Genomic DNA, 24,754 nt, shown 5'->3' with positions numbered 1-24,754 from the left:
GACAAACTTGAATTAACATTAAAGTTTTACTTGTATAATCACAAAAAAACTCCTCAAAGGAATATTGTGTATTGCTAATATATTTGGGTATGTTTGTAAAGCATATGAAAAAATTGTGTATTTGAATAGGAATAGCTACTTAAGAGATGAATTGCAAGGAACATTGCCATGGAAATTGAATGTAACAACTACTCATAGGCAGAAAAGAGTTGCAAAGCTCAGTGGCATTTCAGGAAATTGACAGCAAGTTCTCTGTTAAAGGAAAACCTATAACTACACAAAAAGTGCACACTGATATGACAACAGCATCCCTTGACTAGCAACAGATTCAGTCAGGAACATTGCTCTTACAGAAGAAATCACATTTAGCAAAAAAATACTCTAAAGATGAAAGGTTTCAGTAATGTGGATCAACACAAAAAACTGATGAAAATTATTCTCTTCACATTCTCCTTTCTTCTGCTGCAAACTCTAGAGAAAAAAAATCAGGTGGTCTTAGCACCTGTGCTAACAAACTGAGGTGCTGATGTCTTCTCCCAATGATAGGATGCATGGGAACAGTTCAAAGCTGTGCCAGGGAGTTTTAAACTGGACATCAGGATGCCTTTCTGTACTTGGGAGGATGGTGAAACATTGAACAGGCTTTCTGAGAGGTGGTCAATGCCCCAGAGCAGTCAGTGTTTAAGAGGCATTTGGTCAATGTGCTTAATAATATGCATAAATTTTCAGCCCTGAAGTGGTCAGGCAATTGGACTAGATGATCACTGTAGGTCCCTTCCATCTGAAATAGTCTGGTTCATTCTATTCTATTCCATTGCCTCCAAATCTTACATGAATCACTACAAAAATAGAAAGCTAAATCCAGAAACAAATATTTGTCAGAAGCAAAAAATTTATGGTATTATATGATTCTTCCTAAGCCTTTATATATCAGCTTTGGTATTGAGAGTATATTTGGTATATCTGAGTCTGCCTGAAGCCATTAGTTGCTATTGCACTAGAAATACATAACTGTTGCCCCATCACTGATAAACAGGATGTCTGAGTTTTAGAAATAAGCCAGCAAGTGACTAGGCCTATGATTAAAAATTTACACACCATTTGATAAAATACATACTGTGAAAGAAAAGGCTTTCCAATTATATAGGATTATTTAGAACAAACTGGCACTGCCTAATGAAACAAATCATGGAGATATTTTATTTGGTGGTATCTTTTGGAGATATTTAATTCAGTTTTAACTTCAGTGATTTTGGATGAACTTTTACAATGACAGAAAATAACACAGCCTATTATACAATGGGAATAGCACAAATAATTAACAGGCAACCAAGCATTTCAGATCACCACTAAGTCTGCCAAGGGAAAGGAAGGAAGATATAGTAATAACTCATGCAATGTTATTCAGTTATAAAAACCTGCTCATTTTTCTTTCATTTTAAAGGCTAAGCTTTGCATTAGTATTCAGTAGTGTTAAATAATTCAGCTCTTCTTTAAAATAACATTTATCTTAGAAGAACAGAGCTCAGCAACTGCCCTTCATCCTTCCCTCTAAAAAATCCCAATTCCACACAAATGGACTTTATTCCTCGTCCAAAATAAGAGCATGGAAGAGTACCAAACAGAAATCAGCCAATGCAAAAATGTAACAGCACTCAGGAGGCAAACACAAAACAAAAGCTTTTAAATTGTGATACAAGCTTTCCACAGATGCTCAAAAGCTGACCTTAGGCCTTTCTAACTGATGGCCAGTGAGTCTTCATTTAGTTGGCTAAAGTAACAAAATAATTACTACGTAATTTCCTAAGCAAAGGAAAAGTAATAGTTTCAGTCAGCAAGAAAGCTGGTTTTTAGGAGATTACTAGCATAAAAATTAGACAATCTGAGATACCTAGCAAAGGTAGGATTTACAAGGTAAAGTAAAGTAATTTCACTGATGAGTGGGCAGAGGCCGGAGAGCCAATTCTGCCATCAGAAGAAGCCATTTCTGAGATTCTCATTAAAAACATACAGGTTGGTAACCTGCAAATGTTCTAAAACAAATATAAGAAGTTTGCTGTTTTGAAGGAACTTTAAAAAAAAGGACTGAAAGCTTCCAATCTTTACACAAGCATTCAAAATCTATAAATAAGGCACGAGGCTTTCACCTTTAAACTAACTCACTTATTGTCTGGGGCATGATCCCAGGGTGAGATACCTGTCCATGAAGTTCCCTGCTGCTGTTTTACTCCTACTCAGCACTTATCTTCTGGCCCTGCTCTGCCAACCTGTTACAGGCAGAGGAACCAGAAAGTTGATCAGACAGAATAGAGCTGCATAAGGCATATGGGAGTTATAGTGATAGGATCTTATATGGATAGACAATGACGTAGGGAAAAGAAGTGTCAGGGAGAAGCAATGGAAAGGGGAAATCAAAAGCAATGAGGAAATGGGCTGCTGGATAAAGAGAATGCATGAAGAGAGAAAGAGTAAAAGAAAAGAGTACAAAGCAAGAAGCAACAATAAGAAAACATTTGTCTCTTTCGATGGAATTGTTAAGAGTATGATGTGTTAATGCGGGAATTGCATAAGAACTACACATCACATCAAGCTACCTACAAAGCATTCTTAAATCATGAACGAGGCAAAAACATCCATCACTTCCACTAAAAATGCTCTTCTCAAGATCTGTGAAAGCTTTCAGACTGAGAAGGGAGGAAATGGGAAGGAGATGGGATGCCCCAGCCATTGCCTTTCAGCTGTCACTGAAATGAAAGCCTTCATATACCCCAAGCAATAACCAATACAAGTAACTCAAGTAACCAATGAATTAGAAATAATAATGCTCAGTTAGTCTGATCTTGCAAAATAAAGGGACCTGCACAGGCAGAAAACAATCTCCTCACTCCTTAATGTTGTTTCTACCATAATCAGTCACAGTGCAAAATAATTTCTGTTCCAGTACAAGAACCTTGCTATTCATAGTAAGAGTTTACATAGGAATAGTAACAGAAGAAAACAAACCCTCTTACATCTAACTGAAACCCTATATTCAGTAATAAAACTTTTTCACAAATCCCTTTTCATTAAAGCATACCAATTTCTCAAAACTGGACTAACACAGAGGCCCCTGATGCCAAAATCTCTTCAAACCAAAGAGAAAAGTGAGAAAACCAAGAGTTCTTAGAGGCTAAAAGCATATTCACAGATAATTTTGGATATTTTGAGTTTTATTGAAAATCAGAATTAAATCAAACTTCAAAACAACAAAATAATCTTTCTCCATCCATATTGACTCCCAGTACTAGTGCTGCCTGTAGCTAGTGGGGAATATCCACATACTCAAGTCTGGATACCTTTGTCTAAGACCAGGAACATCTCTGAGTAAACTGGGGCAGAGGGGAAGGGGAACTCGGAAAGTACTTTCAAACAGTATGAACTAATAAGCTCAACATTCCTTGTATTAAATAGTTAACTTCTGCATTCTGCTTCACCTATCAACAATATGGTAAGTGTGGGTAATTTTCCCCAAAGAAATTTCTGTCTGTACATGTTGACATTCTGTTTATCTTCCTCTGCTGCCACTTCATTCTTCTTCGTGATTTTGCTTCAATTCCTGTCTACATTTGTGTACTCCTCAAAACACACACCAGATTTCAGGAGCTCCCAAAAGATGTTCTTGAATTTCCCTGATCTTCAAAAACTCAGCATCATTTCTGTGTATCCTTTCTTTCTGCAAGATCAATTATGTCAATAAATACAGTTCATAATTTCTTCATTTTCTTCTGGATATGCCACGGTCTCTTCACTTGAGACAAACAGGTTTTATAAAAGTCTCTAACTCTCACAATAACCAAAATTCAGGGCTCTACACCCCAATCAACAACAGAGGGTTGTTGTTTTCTCTCTGAAAAGATCTAATACATCATGCATTCAACTACAACACAAAAATTATTTCAGTTAGTATTCTCAAGGGGTCATTTATGCACTGTTATACTGTTGCTCTTGTATTGTTGCCTATTAATATATTCCCTCTGTGTCACGTAATAAAAAAAAGCTATCTCTATCAGCTTCAACCTTTTCAGTTAAGCAGCCTTTAATGCTTCTTTCCCAAGTAACAGGTCTACGATAATATTTTTCACTCTAAATATGTTACTCATACTTTCTCAACTAAGAAAGTCATTACACTGAGAAAACTGCATATTGCTTCATCCAGGTAAATCAGTTTAATAACAGATACAACAAACTTTCATTTCATAAACTCAGAAATGGTATTAAAATTTGAACGTTAAACTAAACAAATGCATTAAAGATTAAAAACTTTTATAAGCATTTATAAAAGACAATTGTTTCAGTTGGGTTATAAAAATTTTAGTTTGCTAAATCAGAAGACAAAGTTCTAGAAACACAAAACGTATCAGATATTGACGTCCTATAACAGTGACTAAGAGATACACTCTTAAGTTCATTTCAACTAGAAAAGGTAATTTCAAATTTATCTGTAGGAACTCTGCTAACAAATCTAACAATATTCTAAGATATCATCAGAACTTCTTATGAAAGTGTGAACTTCCTTTACCCTACTAGCTTAGCCTTAAATTGGAAATAGCTATGTATTTTAAAAAGTATGTGGCCTAATTGCTTAGTTAGCTGATGCAGAACTTGAAATAGAGAGGTTCATCTTATTTCCAGATGGGAGTGTCATCACCCCTTCCTAAGATCTACAGTATAGAAAGTAGACCAGGAAAAATATGTTTCATATTTTTCATGGAAAAGTATACACATGTATACTTATCACAAGTAACTGGAAAGACAGAAATATCTGTCAAATTTGAAATAATTGAAAACAATTCCTTGCTTGATTCAGTCAACACACTGGAGGGAAGGGATGCCATCCAGAAGGACCCTGACAGGCTTGAGGTGGGCTGGTGCAAACATCCAGGTTCAACAAGGCCAAATGCAAGGTCCTGCACCTGGGCCAGGGCAATTCCAAGCACAAACACAGACTGGGTGGAGAATGGATGAAGACTTTCTCCCTGAGGAGAAAGATTTGGGGGTGTCTGTGGACGAAAAGCTTAACATAAGCTGGCAGCGTGCACTTGCAGCCCAGAAAGCCAATCACACCCTGCATTGCACCACAAGAAGTGAGGGCAGCAGGGCAAGGGAGGTGGTTCTGCCCCTCTGCTCTCAGGAGACCCCACCTGGCGAGCTGTGTCCACCTCTGTGGCCCCCATAAGAACATAAGAAAGACACGGATCTATCAGAACAAGCCCTCAGAAGGGCCACTAAGATGATCACAGGGCTGGAGCACCTCTCCTATAAAGACAGGCTGATGGAGGTGGGAATGCTTAACCTGGAGAAAAGAAGGCTCCAGAGAGACCTTACAGCAGCCTTCCAGGATCTAAGATGGGCCTACAAAAACAGATGAAAAAGGACTTTTGACGATGGCATGTACTGACAGAACAAGACAGAGTATCTTCAAATTCAAAGAGAGTAGGTTTAGGTTAGATATTAGGAAGAAATTCTTTATTATGAGGGTGGTCAGGCACTGAAACAGGCTGGTCAGAGATGCTGTGGATGCTCATTCTGGGAAGTGTTCAAGGCCAGGCTGAATTGGGTAAAAGGTGTCTCTAAACCCCTCTGGTAGGGAACTGGAATTAGATGATCTCTACAGTCCCTTCCAACTCAAACCATCTTGTGATTTACAAGCTAAGAAAAAAGTCAAGATGGATGATGCTACAGCTATGATCTATACCAATATATAATACACACTGCAGTGTATCCACTGTATCTAATTCAACAGCAGGAGTAATAGAATGGCTGAGGCCATGGTAGCTTGAGAACCACTTGCATTATTTTTCTGGTTGTCCACAGTACTTCTGGTAACTTCTCCCCAGGCCACTCATATACCTTTACACTGGCAGACATGGCTCAAAAATTTATCGTGCTCCAATTGCACTAAAACAACACGAGTTACAAATTTTAACATGTGAACATCCTTGAAAAAAACAAATAATATGAGAGCTCAAATCAATGGTTGAAAGATTCAGGGAATTTATGCAGCCTTAGAAAACTCTTCATTATCCAGCAGCACATCCATAGTACATACTCTAAAAAAATTAGATGATTCCTGGAAACTACTACCATTGGTTAGTAAGAAATCACACATACTACAAATGAGATTAACAACTAGTCAGAAACAACACTGCAAAGCAATCCTGACCAAAACAAAGATTAGCTAGTTGATGGATGAGTGGGGAGGGAGAGTGAGAATTTCATCTGGGACTAAAGGGAGAAAATACATTCTTTATGCTACTTACTCCTGTAGGCTGAAATATCAGTCCATCCACTTCATGGCTAACTTCTCTGGCAAAGTTTCCTTCGAGGAGCTGTAGAACAAAAGAGAAAGAAATCCTTTTTCCATAGAGAAATGCACATCAAAGTGAGTAGCAATGGATCATATGCTGATTCTGCAATCGTTTGCCAGTAAACAGCTTTATTTATGGTTTAACGTTAGAGCTGGGGAAATGTCAATGTCAATGAAGTGGCAGTTTCTACAAAGAATACTCAAGGCTAGGAAATCCTTTGTCCAAAAAGAAATACTTAGAAACCAAGATGATTCTATATACTAGAAAATGAAGAAATATCAATTCTAATACAGGACACTACAGTCATTTGTGGGCAAATTTAAAAAATCCATTTGCCATTTTAGCACACAAGTAGCATTCACTTTAGATTGAACTTATTTCCTGAAAAATACTTAAGGGCATCATTTGAAATTCATGTTTGACTTCCTAACTAAGGCATAAACCAGTAACACAGCTACATGACTGTAAAACAACTCTTTGAATTCATCTGTATCTTGAATATTCTATTTCATGCTTTCAAAGACTGTGAATTCCATATGGAGGTAAATATATCCATCAAGATGAATTTACCAGAGAAAAACCATCTAATTAAACAAACCACTGAAACCAGCTAGTCAACTGTTATGAGAATTGATGATATACTTCCATATTAAATTATGACTTGCCTGAGGAAAAGCAAATAACCAAGGAGAATTACAACTGACAAGTAATAGCAAAAATTAGGAAAATTACTAAATATCTCTTTATTAATTTCAATTTATGTTTTACTGTTGAGATGAAGAATCTGTCCTTAAGTTTTAGATACTTTTAGTAATACTTGAAAAAACTTTGGTGTAAAAGTAACCACATGATAAAACATAGCAAATACAGAACCAGTAAATCATAGTTTTAAAAGCATCATTTTGGCTTGGTCTGCTAATTTTGTACAATTTCCTTTCTAGATCTCAACTTACCTGCTGACCAAACTATGACTAAATTATTCAAATTAAGTCAATAAAGCATGAAAAGAGCTAGGAACTAACTGTACAACTAAAAGCAATGCAATTTTATGTTCCATGGATCAAAAGCCTGATGGCTAAATACTTCAAACAATAATGATTCAACATATTTCACTTTAACCTGTATCTGTTTGCACAGAATGATAGGTCGTTTTGCTGCAAAAAGCTAGCTTTTTCTCTTACCCAGTCATTAGCCTGTATTTGTGCCTATAGCTCCAACAACAAAGCAAGCTTTCACTATTCAACTTTTAGATACAATTTAACTGGAAAAAACACACTATGAGAGTACTCTCGAGTGGAAAAATACTTTAAGAATATTTAATTCCAAGTAAGAAACTATCCAATGAAACACAATTTTTCAGAAGAGAAAGCCCATAATTGAAACCTGAAGCTGCACCTTGCTGTTATAACCTGTTGCTATCTTGAAATTTACAGCTGAAGTTCACAATGTAATGTATCTGCTACCATACGACTATACAAAGTAACAACAAAACAATCCCAAATTCTTTCATAAATCTATTGTTAGTCTTTGCTTTTATTAGAGCAATGAATGAATAGGAAAAATATTTAAACAAATGTCAATTTTTTTTTAATAGTGGGGTTTTTAAATTTCTACGCAAGTTAAGTCTTCCGTGGATCACTTGCAAGTTACTTAGCAGTTCCAAAACCGATTGGCCAGTCATCTGTAATAAGACTATGCTTCAAACTTTAAAAATGCACAAGACTGAGTTCATGAAATTCAGGTACCAAAAAAACTTTCACTGAATAATGTTAATGTGAAGGAATAATGATAGTAAAAAAAACCAAACAAACCTCAAGCAAACAAAAACAAAACAGAAACTTCAAATTCGTTAAGACTACTTTTTATAAATTTCTGACTAACTTATCAAAAGGCTTTAACCAAATTGGCAAAGAGAACAATCAATCACCTCTGTTTCTGCCTCTTTTTGAAGTTCTTAAGGCAATTACAGTTTGAGGAGGCAGTTACTTCAGTGTTGGAGCTTACAGAACTGAATTGTGTATTCCTTCCCAAAATAAAACTTAAGAATATAGAAACAATCTTTAAAGTTGGAGTATGTAGAAAAGGAGAAAATAATTATCATGCTGTTTGGCCTGCAACTCTCTCCACTCTGGTGAAGAAGTAGTTTTAGAAAACTACATTAAATTACTATTACAACTTCATAAATGGAAAAGAAAATATAAATTAATATTTTCCCATTCCAGAAATACATTCTGATACTTTTCATTCACTACTTAGCCAGAACTACAAAATGTAAAGGAATCTGTCCCATCATGCTACCACCCAGTTCAGAGTCAAACAGTCTCAGCTTGGAGGTCCACAGTGTTTTCATTAAGACAGCTCCTCCCAAGTGTCAATTAGATATCAAAGACAAAAGGATTTTAAATCCAGAGCAAGCCTCGACTGACAACTACACTTCTTTGCACTCCCAGTTATTCTGCTTTCATTCTCATTAGGTCACTTAAATGTATTTGAATGATAACACCCTCTCTAGAAAGGAATTTTGACTAGGAAGGATTAGCAATTGGGGGGAAGGAATGAAGGAAGGAATGTACATTTACTCTGACATTATTCCCGTAAAATTTTTCTTGAGAATTAAACTATTTAAAGGTTGTCTGTGAACAGCAAAATACACACATTGAATATTGCAGAAGGTTTGGAATGACACGGAAATGAGCAGGAAAAGAATGTCTGACATACAAGCAAGTATTTTTGACTCTAAATTTTTTTTTCAGTTTATGAACTTCAAATGCAAATATCATAGTTCATCTTTTGAAAAACGTTCAACGTTCCACACGTTCAAATTTCTAATTAACTTGAACAGAATGTTTTTTTTTTAATCGGCGCCATGAAAAATGGCACACCTGCTTGACTGGGATGACTGCCATGGATCAGATAAAGTGCAATGCATCTCAATGACATTTTATAAAAGATGGGTAAACGATGCATGTGAACCAGCTCTTCTGGCATCCAATTCCTTGTTGCCTCATGGCATCTATTCCCACCTGAGAACCCCTTTGCTCACTCCTTTCAGCTTCCTTCTTCCCCATGAACACTGCAACAAGCCATACACTCATATAAAAGTTTATTATTTAAAACTTCTCTTTTGATATTTTTCAACTAAATTTAAAATTATCACTACATCTAATAAGACTTCTCTAAGCAAAAGAATGGTATAATTGCATGGTTTGAGTGAAGCTGTATGAGTAACAGGATCTCTCCTTGCTCCTTAACCACTGAGGAGCAGCAATATGTCACCAAAAGAGCACTAATAACTTGCTGAAGCTGATTTTGCTAAAACACTGAACCAGTCAGCAGTTCTGTGGATAATTGAAAATTCACGCTTTAGAGATCTCTCTGTTCTTCTACCAATAAAGAAATCACTTTGCTCCTTCAGTAGGAATGGGAGAAAATTTAGGTGCATACAGATTGCATAAAATGCTAGTAGGTTTTCATTAGTGTTTCAGTATTTCTGAACCAAGACACATAATTTATGAGTTTGCAGATACTACATTATTAATAAGTAAATCCAGCAGATATTACTGTGCCTTTTCCTACCCCTTGCAAAAAAAATAAAAAAACCAAAACAACAACAACAACAACAACAACAACAACAACAACAACAACAAACTCATGGAAACACAACACAGTGTGAGTTATGAGGATCCCAACACATAATGGTGATTCTGCAAAGTCATACTGACTTTCTACAAAATAATTTTACTAAGGTACCTGCACACACATTATAATTATTGATCTCCTGTGTCACCATATGCAGTACTTCTACCATTTTGTCCATATTTCTGATTCAAAACTGCTTGCTAGCCTCCTGAAATACTTAGGCATACAGAAAAAAATCCCTTTGAATGTCATAATATGAGACAAATACATGTCCCTTTTCCTTGCTTTTTCAATTTCAGAACTGCTGTACGCTTCACTTCAAGAAACTATGCCTGCAGTGCCTACAGAGTTTTCCAGATCCACCTTCAAATTACTGATCATCTGGACCTGTTCACTCTACAGAGAGCTGTGACAGGAAAGAAACATACTTCACTCTTAAGTATTAGTTACAAATAAACTATTAATTGACTTGCCAGTCAAACAGAGTATAAAACACCTTCATACATGGGCCTAGAGGCATTCCTAATTTACAGAGCCAGCATCTTCACCATCTTAGGTTTCAGTCCAACTTCAAGGACCATCCTTTTCTCCAAGGATGACAGCCCTCACCATCAGCCTCAAAGAAATTCTCTCATCCTGACAACTGTTGAGTTTTATAAACATGAGCTCATACATCTCTCTATACAACTTACTACATAAATCTTCATGAATCCTGTTTTTGAATGGCATCAGAAATCTCACAGAATGATTTTTATGCTAAGATCGGTTAAAATAATGCAAAAATAGTCTGTCTCAGATTCATCCCAACTATCATATTTCCCAAAAATAAATCAGCCCTGTATCAGGCAATGATGGAGCCATCTTCCGAACTACTAACATTCTAAACTCCAGCTTTCAAACAGCATATTTTGAAGAGAGGCATCCCAGAAAAGAATTAAGCATGCATTTGGTGGGGTATAAGCTTCCTTTCAGATTATATGCAGGCTGCTGTGAAGTGCTTCAAAATATTATCAAATGCAGCTTAATGCCAAGTGAGAGAAGCTGTTCCTCTAAGCTATGGTTGTGGTCTCTGCTCCTTCTTTCCCACCAGAATCTTTCCAGTTTCCCCTGTCCTACAGCATCATGTCATCTTTGGTTTGTTTTGTGTCTAGAAGCAGAGAAGGTATCAAGAACGAAACAGCTGCTTTCAGTCTCAAAGCAAAAAAGCATCAAATAGCATGTAACTATGCCATAGGGGAGAAAAGTTTCATATATTATTTAAAAATAAAACATGGAATCTCAAACTTTCCACAAACAGAAGTTGGCTAGTTAACATTTTAACGGAAATAGAGCTCAAAGCAAAGTGTTCAGAAAAATTCTGATTTCGGTTCACTAACTGAATTACTACAGATATATGGTAAAACTTTCAGAACAATCTTTAGTGACTCTGAGGAATTTATGGTTTTGAGAATTAAAGGGAGCACATACCTTCTAAAATATAGATTTTAAAAAGAGAAAAAGACAAAAAAGAAACACATGAAACTCAATCCACGCAGACTTTCATCTTTTTCACATTCTGGATAACAATCATCTCATCTAACATTGCATTGCAAGTAAAACAGCTGATCTAAACAAACCTAGTGTAAATTAACAATCTGGGGGCAGATGGGAGAGGATCAAAGACACACCTCTGGCAGTTCTACTGCTTCCTACCCAGCCTGCTCCAAACCAGAAATAACCTGGATCACCATTTCAGACCAACTTTCAGACAGCTATGAGGATGAAACCTTCTCCTCTCATGCATATTTAAGGTCCTCTTCAAGTGATATATGCTCAAGTGCCAAGTAATTTATTTGGAAAACTGTGCAATCTCAAATGACAGTATGCTGTGATGGAGAACCACAATCTTCATTAAGCTGTCCAATGAAGTACTGCCTATGTAATTAAAAAATTAATTCCTATTTCTCAGCAATTTTTTTCTTCCTTCAGCTTTTCTTCCTTGCTCCTCTTTTTAGACTCTGACCAAGACATCTCTTAGAGGTGTTGTTAGAAACAAGGTTCACATTTCAAACATTTCACAAGGAAGCAGATGTAACTTTTCGAATACTTCAATGTGCCCTCAAAAGATATCCTACAGACACCATTTTTTAATCAACTCAAACCATGCCATTTAGACTAGACAGAATATTCCAGAAGAGCCACAGCAGCAAGAAAAAATGCACTCCCTGTTCTCTTCCACAGGAGTCTCCTTTCAAGGAGATCTCTGAATATTTGAGCACTTGCCAAAGTATTAGACCAGCCAATGGCTTATTACAACCGGCTGCTTGACTCCAAGCAGCTCCTTCCATGTAACTCTGAAGATCCTGAAATCATAGCCCATAGTTCAGGAGTGTGACTTAACACATGGTCAATAAAGATTTCTGCTTCAGTGTTAACATTTATTTCCCTCTCAAAACCACAAGTGATCTGTCATTTATATGATTTCAAGTTTTCCTCCAAATGACCTATAAAAATGTTGAAAAGCAGATTTTTAATAATTTAACATGACCCGGTTTCCTCTGCATTAGTCTCATTTCCTGATCCAAATATAATATGCTACCTTATGTCAAATAAATGAGGTAAGAACAGTATCAGTTAAAGTATATCTGCATCAGGGTAATGTCCAATTCTATAATGCATCCCTCTTCATTAGTCATTGTATTTAGCTATATTTATCTTACCAGCAATAAAAGGCAAGAAAAAAAATGCATCATAATAACTGAGAGTACAGTCAGAAAATCATAGCTTATACTAAATATTCTTAAGCTAACATGCTAAGAAAAAATCATGAAGTAAGTAACAAAATATTTCCTGATCCATGCCAATGATCTAAAATATGCATAAAGGAAAAAAGTAGGATCAAAAACTGTAGAAAATAAATTAAAAACTGAGCTCTCAAATAAGTAATTGCTTAAAGAAGTTTCCTATGCTAATTAGGAACCAACACATATTGAAGATAACTGCTACATTTTTAGTAAACCAGGGAAATTATCTACTTTGCCCTAACTGCATAAGGAACATAAAGTATAAACTTCTCACTTCCTCATTACTTAAAAAGAAATTTCATGCTTTTGGGCTGTAAAATCAGAGCTGTAAAACGGTATGAAAATCCTCTAAAAAAATTTATGCTCAAAGCTCAAATCCTAGCTTTCACACAGCCATCCGCTCAAGATGCTAATTCTAGACAAAAACAGAGAGAAGCTGCAAACACTATTTTGTCTGTATGGACACGTCTTGAAAGCACTTGATGTCAACCAGTAACTCAGTAACTAAACAAAAACAGAGTAAAAGTAAACTCCCAAGGTTCACCTGTTTAACAAAATCACCATTATTTTGAACTGCGTAATCTCTGGCAACAGCTGAATCATATGAAGAAAAATATACCAAATGACTGTGCTGTGTATAGATGCATGGGAATTTTTTCAGTTGATAAAATTTTTAAATGTATACTTTTTATAAAATATTATTTTATGGAAAGCCTTTCAGTTTCTTAATTTACTAGAAGCTCTGAAATCAATCATACTGAAAGACTAAAAATAACCTCTTTACCAAGTTAATCATACAGAACATTTTGGCTCAAAAGACATGAAAAACACCTAATTATGGCAATAGATTTGTTCCCTATAAGAATGAAAGCAGATAATGGCAGCATTGTGAGACTGATGTTCACTAATATGATCAAGAGACTAATTATTATCCATGAATCATTTGTAGCATTCAAAACTTGATTAATGTCAGGTCAAGTTTAACATGTGATAGGTTTTATTAGTAATGCTCAGCTATCCCACAGCTTGTCAATGTACACGAGTGCCATCTGTTAGGTGTAGGAATAGCCAACAGCCACAACAAAAACACATTGGCTACAACTGGTCACTGAAGTACGTTTTAAGAACACCATAAGGAATATCCTAAAAATTTTAAACACACCAGACCAGAATCCAGTACTAAAGACCTCCTAAAGATAGGAAACTTGTAGCCCAAAGAAGTGAGCATGCAAGTTATGTTTCCCTCTTTCTAGAGGTCAAACAAAGGTATGTTTAATAATACTGAATACTTCATAGACTGACCAGTTTCTAGCATCAAATATTTTTTTGCAAGAGGAATATGTGTAGCTTCCTCTGTACTCTCCTCCATGGATGTCTAGCAAGCATTCCTGTAGAGAATACACTGCTTTACCCTTTCGAGCATCACTCATGGTATTCAAATACATATAGTACTAATGGCAAAACACTGTTAGAGGATACTCAATCTGAAATTCATATTCCACAAAAAAAAAATTCATTGACAGTCTTCTATTTGTTCTAATTACAGATAATGACAAGAAGAAATCTTTTTGTGGGAGGGTCACTTTCTAGTATTTGTGGGAGATCAGCTTTAGCAGGGGTCACCTCTCCTATGTACAGCCCATTACAACAGGACAGGAAGCCACCTGGGCATTTCCCCTGAACCTCCACAAGCCCCACACTAGTAACAGCGTGAGCAGCAGGGCTGAAGTAACATGAACTGGCAACAGACAGGTGCATGCACAGAGAGGAAGGAAGGTGACCTACTTCTGTGTTTGCTCCATCAACTATGTACTCTCCTCTGTCTACAACTAGTTAGAAACTCAGCAGGAGCACTGAATTAAACATTTACTTATCTCATAGCTACAACAGCCCTCTCAGACATATTATAAACGTGTTCTCATTTGATGGCCCTCTTGCATTCCAAGTGGATGAAGCTGAAAGACTGCATATCTAGGCTGCCACTGGTACCTGCAGTCTGCACTTCAGCTCCAACTGTTCTGTTTCCTGCTGAAAAGTGTGATGTGCAGGGCTCCCATACTCCTTTGTGTCTGTGAAACTCAAATATGCTGAAGACTTAATGCTAGTCAGCAGATCATAGACGAAAATAACATAATTCCAAGAACTACAACTACTGCAGAGTGTCTTCCTCAACCATTTGCCCATATAATTTCATAATCAGTGACAAGGGCCCAAAGTTCTAGTGACTGATCATTAGCATTCTAATGACATCACTCTTAATTATCTTTCAGAACAGCAATTCTGTAGAAAAGTCTTCACTGAGTCCATATATTTTTTCCAGAAGAGGAAGGCAATAGACATTCCAGTTTATACTCGTGATAGGGAATGAGCAACACTTCAAAGCAAGAAAGCCAAAGAGATTCATCCCCTCTCTCTGCAACTTGCTTTGTCATGATGCACCTCTTAGGAAAAAAACAAGTTTTTTCACACACTGGATTTTAGGTGCTTTCCCAGTTCCTACTGGAATTGCTGGCAGTTTCACAAGGCAGTTTTAGAGTCTGTTTTTCACACAGAGAACTTAAGAGAAAGAATATATATCATCTACTGAAAGCTGTTTCTTAAACCTACTACTCCCCTAAAAGATTTAAAGAAAAGCCACTTCCAGATATATGAGTAGTTGGAAGTCACTGTAGTGTGTATCATGATGGAACCTTGGATATTAAAGTCTAAGAACCACAATAACTTGATTTCACTATCCAGCCACACAGGGAAAAAATGCTATTGTGAACAAGAGTAAAATACATTGTGAGGGTGGCAGGGAATCAAATTTGATGGTTCTAATTTATTTTTTTTTTAATATCTTCTTGGCTTTGAAGCTAATTCATTAACAGCACTCTTCAAATATGCTAATAACATGAGCTGTATGCCATATTTCTTAACTATTTGGAGACATTTTAGAAAAACCTAGAACATGCTACAGTAAGAGCCCCACGGAGCTATCACCCATGTGCTGGTTCTGAGTGAACAACTCCAAAGGTTACGCACCTAATATATTCAAAACAATACCCAAGAACAATACAAGCACTATGTGTGTTAATGCTTAATTTGACAGCACATCTGCATTCCTGAATTCAAAATAAGCATGAGGCATTTCTCACTGTCAATCTCTTCTCAAAAACACAATTGAGAAACTGACATCAATTAACTACAATGTTTTCAAATGCTTCTTTCAAATAAGAGAAATAAGCTCCTCCAAGAAACTTTGACTTTTGTGACAGCTTCAAAATGAGAGAAACGTGGATTCTTCAAAGCTTTGCAGGAATGATCCTGCCAAACAGCAATATTCCATATTTATTTTTCCAGATGGAAACAGCAATATATTTCACAGCTTGGCCATTTCATTTACTGTGCTCTTCACAGTTCTCTGTTTCAAACTGCACAGTGCCTTCATTTTCTTCCTTTTAGGCATGGGAATGTTGTCCACATCACTCTCCCTACACTCTCCTGCTTGGCAGAACACACCGATCTGAGATTACAGTCTTGCTGGAGCTGGAGGAGGTTTCATAGGTTCCACTAGCAAATGCTTTGATCTATTTACAAATTAGCTGCAATCTATGACATTCCCAAATGGATTAAAGATGCTTGGTAAAGTCTGTAATGTCTTTAACTGAGCAAATCTCACGACACTGATGCTTGCAAGCTCCCTAATACTCTGGGTTTGACCAAATACTACATTCAATAGTTGTTCTGATGTCAAAGAAAATAACAGCATTGGGCTGAGTACAATGGGGCTGAATGATCTTCTACTGTTACATACTTGATAAGGTTTATCTGTTACCCAGCCCCTATGTAAATCTGTTACCCAGCCCCTGTGTAAACTGTTCCAATATAATCTGGTCTCTGGTTGTCAAAATCGCAGATAGGTCTGTTTTAATTAAGTCAGATAATTGAGGATTTTGTTTTATTAAGCATTTTTAATAAGACTTGTCAACAAAGACAAAACTGTATACACAATAATTCAATTAGACACAAAACTGATATATAAGAAATTGATGTTTTCATACATTTACTGTTACAATTTCTGATTCAAACTGGGCCATTTTGTATTAGGCCGGAGTCATTGGTTTTAACACAAAAAATAAGGTTTAACTTCATATTCTGGATGTTTAAAAAAAATCTGATTCATCTTCTATACAATGGCACTTGAGGGCTTTTTTTGCTACAAAGCTGAAATTAAAGCTGTAAAGCCATAATAGTAAAATGCTGAGATTTTTAATTTCTTTATTTTAAAGATCAATTTTGTACAAGATCTAGTTTCGGCTTTTTTTTTTCTCAAAATTGGGCATATCACAAGAAAAGAAAAAGCTAGCAGCAATGTCTTATTATCTTGCATCATAATAAATTGCTTTAAATTTCACCCCCATCTTTACCATTTTCTTTGTGCTTTTATTCATTTTATCCAAATTAAGCGCATGTCTCTTGAACGTCATTCCAATAGGAGAAGGCTGATGGCTTCCCTATGGAGCTGCATTGCCAGAAGGCAGTTTGGAAAGTGACAGGCTGTGAAGTGGCACAATGGACAGTATTATACAGTTGCCCCTCAATTAATGAGTGGAGTGACCCACTTAGTCACCACAGCTGAGTCTTCTAACTAATTCAGAAGATATCAAATATACAATTCAATTGCCCATACTGACATACCAACCAGTAATTAGGTCCAAACAGATTTGCATTTCCCTGGTTTGGTAATACACCATAACACTGAAATAAGAAATCACTATTTAAGACACTTTTCTACTTAGAAAAGTATATAGTATTTCCACTGCATGAAATACAGAGGAAATAATTTACAAAAATGTTAGAAAATCTAATCTAATGTTAAAGTGTTAAAAGTTAAGCTGACTATATACTGCCCTGATGTTTAAACTACAATGTGCACCAAATAGAACACTTCATCCATAAGATTTTATTTTTCCACTAGTTTCACTGTTTTCTTTCTCACACTATAGTTTGACAAGTCAGAATTTAATTACATATTCCACATCTGAATTATTGTACATAAATTTAATTTGTACCACTAGCAATATCTAACATGGGCCACAAGTTATGAAAATAATCCTTCATGGAAATGGATCCAAGACTGTTTAACTTCAGTACTTCAGTAGATCACTTTCTGAAAAATGTGAAATGTAACTAATGTGTGAATAACTTCTTAAATGAAAAGAAAAAAACTTCTCTCCTAACCAAAATTCTACCATGCTGAAATATTATACATGACCTTCAATATCACAAACAGTAATAACCAAAAGCAAGTAGCCTAATCCTCTTCTGTTTACCCTAGGAAAGGGACAGAGATTCTTGTTCATGAATGGGTCTCCTTAAGTGACTCCAGCAATGCAAGGAAGCTGAGAAGTTAGCTACAGCCGAGTCAGTGTTTGCCCTAGCATGAGGGAACCCAAATCTAAGCAGGCAGCTGCTGCATCCCTGTCCCACAGAAAGCAAAGGAACAGTCAGAGGCAGCTGGACACCCCACCAGCACTGGCCTACAAAGCCTCTGCTCAACCTCCCACTGACAGAAATTATGTTTGCCAAATAGTATTCACATCACTACAGTGCTGCAGCGGCTGCATGAAATAGCTCCAGTTCAAGCACTGAATTTCAAGTGGCAGTAACCTACATTCAGCTCAAGATCTGCAGTTTAGCCACCTATTTCATCTTACAATTTACAAAGCTTCCACTTGGGCTGATTGCCTGTACTTACCTTTACAATTCATGTGGTGAAATAATTTTGAACAATCAGGCTGAAGTACTACATGCTGGGATATAAGACAGCTGCCAAGTGAAGATTTGAAATTCTAGTATAAGAATAAGGTGACATTTTTGAAGCTTCTTATTCACTATTTGTTGACTAGGTTCCTCAGGTCAATGACTATTTGTGTTTACAGGAAGAAAAGCATGCCAAAAAGAAGATTTAAGTAAAGGTTACACCAGCACAAAAGCACCTAAGGGTGGAATAAGGCAATACTGCTTTTACACCATTAAACTTTCCATTCTTGGGGAGATGGAACAGGACTAAGTGAAGAAGAAATGTAAGAAATAAAGAAATAAAAACAAACAAAAACATAATGGTAGAAGGGACATGGGTTGGAAGGCAATTAAAAGGTGATTAGATGATAAATAGGCCAAAACTCTGGAATGGAACAGATGGAGTGAGGAATATGATGTAGGCCAGACACAGAAGAATGTCTGCCAACTCTAGGTCAGGAAATGCAGGATTGAAAGGTGAGATGATTAAACTACTCCTGAAGGCACAGAAAATCAAAACAAAAATAAAAACGGAGGAAACAAGACCTCTTGGCAATAAAAAACCTCCAGATGGTAACATTCCCTCTCCACTGAGATGCAGAATTCAAGATCTTCAATAAACAGAGTATTTGATGCTTCTGCATCCGCCATTGTTGCCATGTAATTCTCCTGTCTTCTGTCCCATGACTGCAAAGTTTCACATGTTGTCTGCAGGCAGCTTGCAGATATAAGACAGGGCTTTGTCGTTTTCAGTCAGTTTTGGTTAACAGCTCTCTTGGCAGACACGGATGAGCAATGTCTGCATATTCTGCCCTTTATCAGGATTCACTCTTTCAGGGCATGCAAATACTAGCTTACAGGTGCCTCAGCTGCCTGCAAAATACATTACCATCAGCAAAGCATTCACTTACATAGTCTCATCAGAGGTCCACAGCTCCTTAATTTTCCAAAGCAAACCATCTCAACAGGAGCCATACCTTTATTGGTATAAACTCTAAACATTCCATGTCTCCTAACGACAACAAAAGCAGTTTTAAAAAGTAAAAATAAAAATCCAGATGTCAAACCAGGAGAACAAAGTCACCTGTCAGTTCAGAGATTTGACTGAAAACTTTTAAGAAGATCCTAGACCTTTAATCTTCTAGCAGAGATTACCTTCTCTCTAATTCCTCCAGGACAAGTTGTCATTTTAAAACCAGATAACAGTCTAAGAACTGACAAGTCATTGACATGCAGCATGCTAACATTTGCAAAAGGTTGTTCATTTGACCTGCATCACTGTTTAACCTTTAGCCCTATTGTTCCATTGAGGGTGATGGGCACAATTCTCCATGGGACCACAGACTGCACAGAAAGGAACTTTTTTCCTACTCCTGCTAGACGGAATTTTCACTAGACAATGGGCTTTAGTGATGACATCCAGGCTGACTGTCCACGGAAAAAAGCCTTGCAAAAGAACTGTGAGTTTGTTTAAGCAAGAAAAGCCAAGAGTTAGACCATTTCAAAGAATGTAATTATTTTTATGCACCTGTACTTCCTGTTCAATATAATAAAAATAATGTCTTGTTAAAATGCCTAATATTCCTGTAAATACAAGGCCAAGGTTCAAAGCCTAAGAGTATGAAGCATTTAAAGCACTAACCTAAAACTCAGCTTCTTCCACTGACTGCTGCAATCCTTATACAAAGGGTGGGAGAATTCGATCATATCATCTCCTTGAGTTCTGATGCAATCCAACAAATGCAAAGAAAGCAAGCTATGCAACAGAAGTGACCAATCATGCAAGTGTAATGACAAAAAATTTAACTTTGCTCAAAAATGTCTAAGAGAGCCTGGAAGCTACACTAAAAGGAAAAATCTATCACAGATGTGTTTCCCAACTAACGCTAAAATACTAATCTGTGTTTAATTGAGGACAAAGGAAAAAAACAATCTAGTGATACTGCTTTCTTCATCAATATCAGAGTTCAACAAGGCAACATTTTTAGAGACTCTAAGAACATACAACCTGCTCCCAGTGATTGTCCATTTCTTTTTTCTTACCACTAAAACTCAGTCTTACAAAAAATAAAAGTCCATCCAAACATCTTAAAATAACACTGAAGGCAACATCATAAAGACACAGCCCTCATTTCCGAAATCCAAAACTAAATCTCAATTCACAACTACAAATGCTGCCATACTTTATAACTGCACTTTAAAAGCGCATTTCATTTCACAATAAATTGATTTTCAGATTAGATAAAAAAATCAGTCAGTACCTAACTCTGGTATTAAAGTTCCAAATCCATAACTCTAAGAACATTTTCATTATTGGATGCATTATATAACACAACACAAAGTTTACTGCTGTTTCAAGTAATTACTTCCATTTTTTCACTGAAAATAACTAAGTCTACAAGGAAAACACTCATTTTTTCTGGTATAATTAAAAGTTTGAGCCACATTTTCTGCTATGAAATATAGCACTGAGGCTCCTGGCCTTTTGAGTAATCTTCCTACAGTCCACACAATCTAACACACATTTACTGATAAATGATTTTCATAAAAAGAATGGAATGGAATGTTTTAACTCAGATCATAGAAAGAAATGCTGGAGGGAGGCTGTGAAAAAGAGGTCTAGAGGATTCTCTTTTGTGAAGTTCAAACTGCATCCTGAGAACATGTTTCAAAAATTAAAGCTTTTCATAACAAAATTAAGATGTGATGAAGTACACTTGATTCTTTTCCTGATGCCAAGCTATATTGAGAAAAAAAATTATAAACCAACCAAACAAACAAAAAAAACCCCCTCCAAATTATACTCCAAAAGTTTTGATGAAATCTCTTCTGGCCAGGTATGGGTTTTCCACTTTTTCAGTCTTGAATATGCTGGTGCCAAGGGTCATCATATCTGAGACCAAGGACTGCTATCTCCATTGATCTTTGAAAACAATGAACCTTGAGGGTGACTTAAGAAGCCACATCTCAGTGAAATACACTGAGAAGAAAGTAGGGAAGAAACCCAGGCTTAAAAAAAACAGAGCTTTTCTGAGACCACTCAAGGGTATACATCTTCAAGGATCTTGTGATGGTTTAACCCAAGCCAGCAACTAAGCACTAAAAAGCTGCTCATTATAGTCAAGAATGGAAGGATCCTGTTAGATCCTTTCTAAAGATGAAAGGATCCAACCCTTCTTGAAAAAGAAAAGAAAAATATCTAATTGAACATAAGGAAAAGATCTACCCAAGCAGGTCCCACTTGTCATTCTTTTATGATCCATTCAGCAGCACCTGTCTCTGGAGAGGGATTGATGGATATGAACAGACTTAAAGGACAGGAGTTCCTTGTCTTCCTGCAGACCTTGCTGTCCTGTACACAGAGTTGGCAAACCCTCTTGAGACATTCATCATTGATGCAAGAGGAAGTCAGCTCTCTTTTTCAGCTATACTGATGAGGTATTCATCACAACGTTTGTTGCTATAGTTGCAGAGATGACTGAATAAAAATAGGATAAAGATCCTTTGGGCAAAACAATACTATTTTTAAATAGTCTTTTTTCAGAATAGGGCAATGCTTCAATAGACTGGACTATTGTTTATAGTCTATTCTTATCATACATAATGAAAAATTCACGAAGTTATGATGAATATGAAAATGTGATCCCTTTTTCATTACCCTAAGGAAGTGTCACAGGAATATACTCATCAAGTTCACAGAAGTAATGAAATGAAAAAAGTATTTTGAGGTGAGTAAGAGCAACAGTAATTCTTAGTTTATATATTGATCTTTTGAGAATATATTTTTACAAACACTGTTCTTTTGAGCAGATATAGATTTGAAATCTATGTTGAACCAGTAATTATTTCTCTTAAGTAGTGCCAGTAGTGCCTTAGATAAAACTCCACATCAATGCTGGTACTGCTACCTAAAACTCCTTACAGTTATCATAGGGCATACAAAAAATTCTCAAATATTGACAGAAAACTTCTTGCTTATTGAAAACAATGATCAGATTTCAGGCCTCTTAAGAAGCTTTCTGTTTTAAGAGTAGTAAAAAAAACATATTTCACTATGTAAGACTGATTTAAATGAGGACAAAAATACCCTATAATGTACGTTATACAAAAAGAAAAACGTGTAACCTCAACTCCAAAAAGTTTAAGGCTTCAGTGTCTGTCATGATTGACACATAAAACACTCACCTCAAACCAACCAAAAAAAAAAAAAATCCAAGGAAAAAACACCAAAGAAGTCATACACTAAATATCCCAATGAATTAAAAGTGTATAGATATTTGTATCTCAAAGATGCTTTTAAGGTGGTGGTAACACATTAGGGTAAAAAAATATGACTGAACTGCATTTGAAACACAATCATCTCAAATGCAGATTGCAATGTCCTTAAAGTTTTACCTGGTACTTCAGATTTAGTGATAATTTCAAAAACTGTATTCTAAAAGCCTGTGATAAGTAATTAAAAAAAAAAAAACACAACACTTTTCAGGATATCCCAAGCTGCCAATCACACCACAACAATTGCTGAATATTTGGCTAGCAGAGGAATTCACTGGAAGACACAACAAAAATGCTGAGGGAAAACCTATACCTACCACTGTTTTACTGCCTCCAGTACCAAAACATAAAACAACTGAAATCAAGCTTACCTTTCTGGAAGTGTAGATGTCAAAAAATGGTTTGTTTCGAACACTGAACGGTTCCTGTGCTTTGTCAATGAGACCACTTTTCATCTTTTCATGTCGTGGAAATATAATCTCTTTCTCTATACATGCAAGTCGAACATTAAAATCACAGTCTCCAACAGGCTGTCCCTGCCAAGTTATAAGAATCAGTATCAAAAATCAAACACCAAATTATTTGAACAATCTAAGTTTTTTTAACACAATATTTAGAATCCTACAGATACATAGAAATATTATCAAATTACTAACTTTTTCCCAAATGTGCTGTTTTCAAGCATTTTTTCTCAGGCTTTAAGAGCTTTAACCAAATCAAAGTTCACAGAAAGCTAGAAACCTGTAATACACATTCAAGCATGCATGAATTAAACACCTAAATACTTTTAAAGTTAAGTAAAAAAATTTAAATACTCCCTAATTAGAGCTTTTATATGGCAGCTATAGTTCTCCACATAGCTTCCCTCTGAAGTAATTTGGATCATTTTGTTCACAATACTTTTAATGACAAAGCAACAAGATTTACACATTTAAGTGAACTCTTTGCTCCGAGTGCAGTATATTGATGCCTTGAAAGAAACATTAATTAATGTTCATTTTTCTGTCATAGAAAAGAGAAAAATAGGTGCAGTTGGAAAATGTGCCAATAAACAACAGCTACAAAAACCTGCAAGATATTTGATGGCTCAGTCACAAAAAGGCAGTAAAACCCTTTGCTAAGCCTCAGCAGCATGCCCTGACCTTTCAAGATCTGAAATAAAACAGCAGCTTTACATTGCTCTTTCTACATTTGGTGCATTGCACCAGATCAGTATGAGAGTTCAAAATGCACATTTGTCAGATTAGAAACGGCTTGTAAAGGAGTTTATCTTCTTCTGAGCATTAGATAGTGAGGAAAACACGCTATGGATATCACTAGAACAAAACAAGCAACTGTCAACTAATAAATTCTACAGCTCATTTCAATCTGAGGTGTCACTTTCACAGCAAGAGACACAAAACTTGTAGATTTGCATTGTTACAAGTGTGATACAGCACTGAAAGTTATTTACATGAGATCATCCCTCATTTTGTCACTCCATTCACACAAGAAAATAATTTTCAAAACCCATTCCTTTCACGGCCTACAGGGAATAAACTCACAGAGCCCTGGCTTGCAAACCAGAACTCTTCAAAAATTGAAAGCAATGAGCAAAGGAAACTGGGAAGACATGGGACTCAAATCATCAACGGCAGCAGTATAACTAAGCAGAAGAACCTGCTACCAGGTATCTCCTGTACCAAAGGCAGCTTGAAGGAAAAAAAGCACTGCTCCAACATGCATCAGAGAGGATCTGAACTGTTCAATTGGAAAGACAGCCAAAAAAATAAATGGCAAAATGACATTCTGATGAGGCACACAAAAGTAAGAGAGCAAGTAGTATCAGAACAGGTATCTCAATCAGGAGAAAAACATAACACCAGTTTTAGACCAATATGAATTTCATCAGTTCTTTCCAAAATCATATGGGCTTTCACCAAAATC

At 36.2% G+C, this 24,754-nt stretch overlaps 1 protein-coding gene across 1 annotated transcript in view; it reads right to left on the bottom strand.

The window, feature by feature from the left end:
- The window catches only part of RNGTT (RNA guanylyltransferase and 5'-phosphatase), a 167,751-nt gene that overhangs the window by 82,356 nt on the left and 60,641 nt on the right, over positions 1 to 24,754 (bottom strand). The window contains exons 11-12 of the mRNA XM_014877786.2: positions 23,200 to 23,364; positions 6,300 to 6,368 (exon numbers count right to left, since the gene is read on the bottom strand). Coding sequence (XP_014733272.1) covers positions 6,300 to 6,368; positions 23,200 to 23,364 — 234 coding nt within the window. The remainder of the gene's footprint in view (positions 1 to 6,299; positions 6,369 to 23,199; positions 23,365 to 24,754) is intronic.

Source organism: Sturnus vulgaris, chromosome 3 (assembly GCF_052056855.1).
Source record: "Sturnus vulgaris isolate bStuVul1 chromosome 3, bStuVul1.hap1, whole genome shotgun sequence".
Classification (NCBI taxonomy): Eukaryota; Metazoa; Chordata; class Aves; order Passeriformes; family Sturnidae; genus Sturnus; species Sturnus vulgaris.
This window is presented reverse-complemented; position numbering and strand designations above follow the sequence as displayed.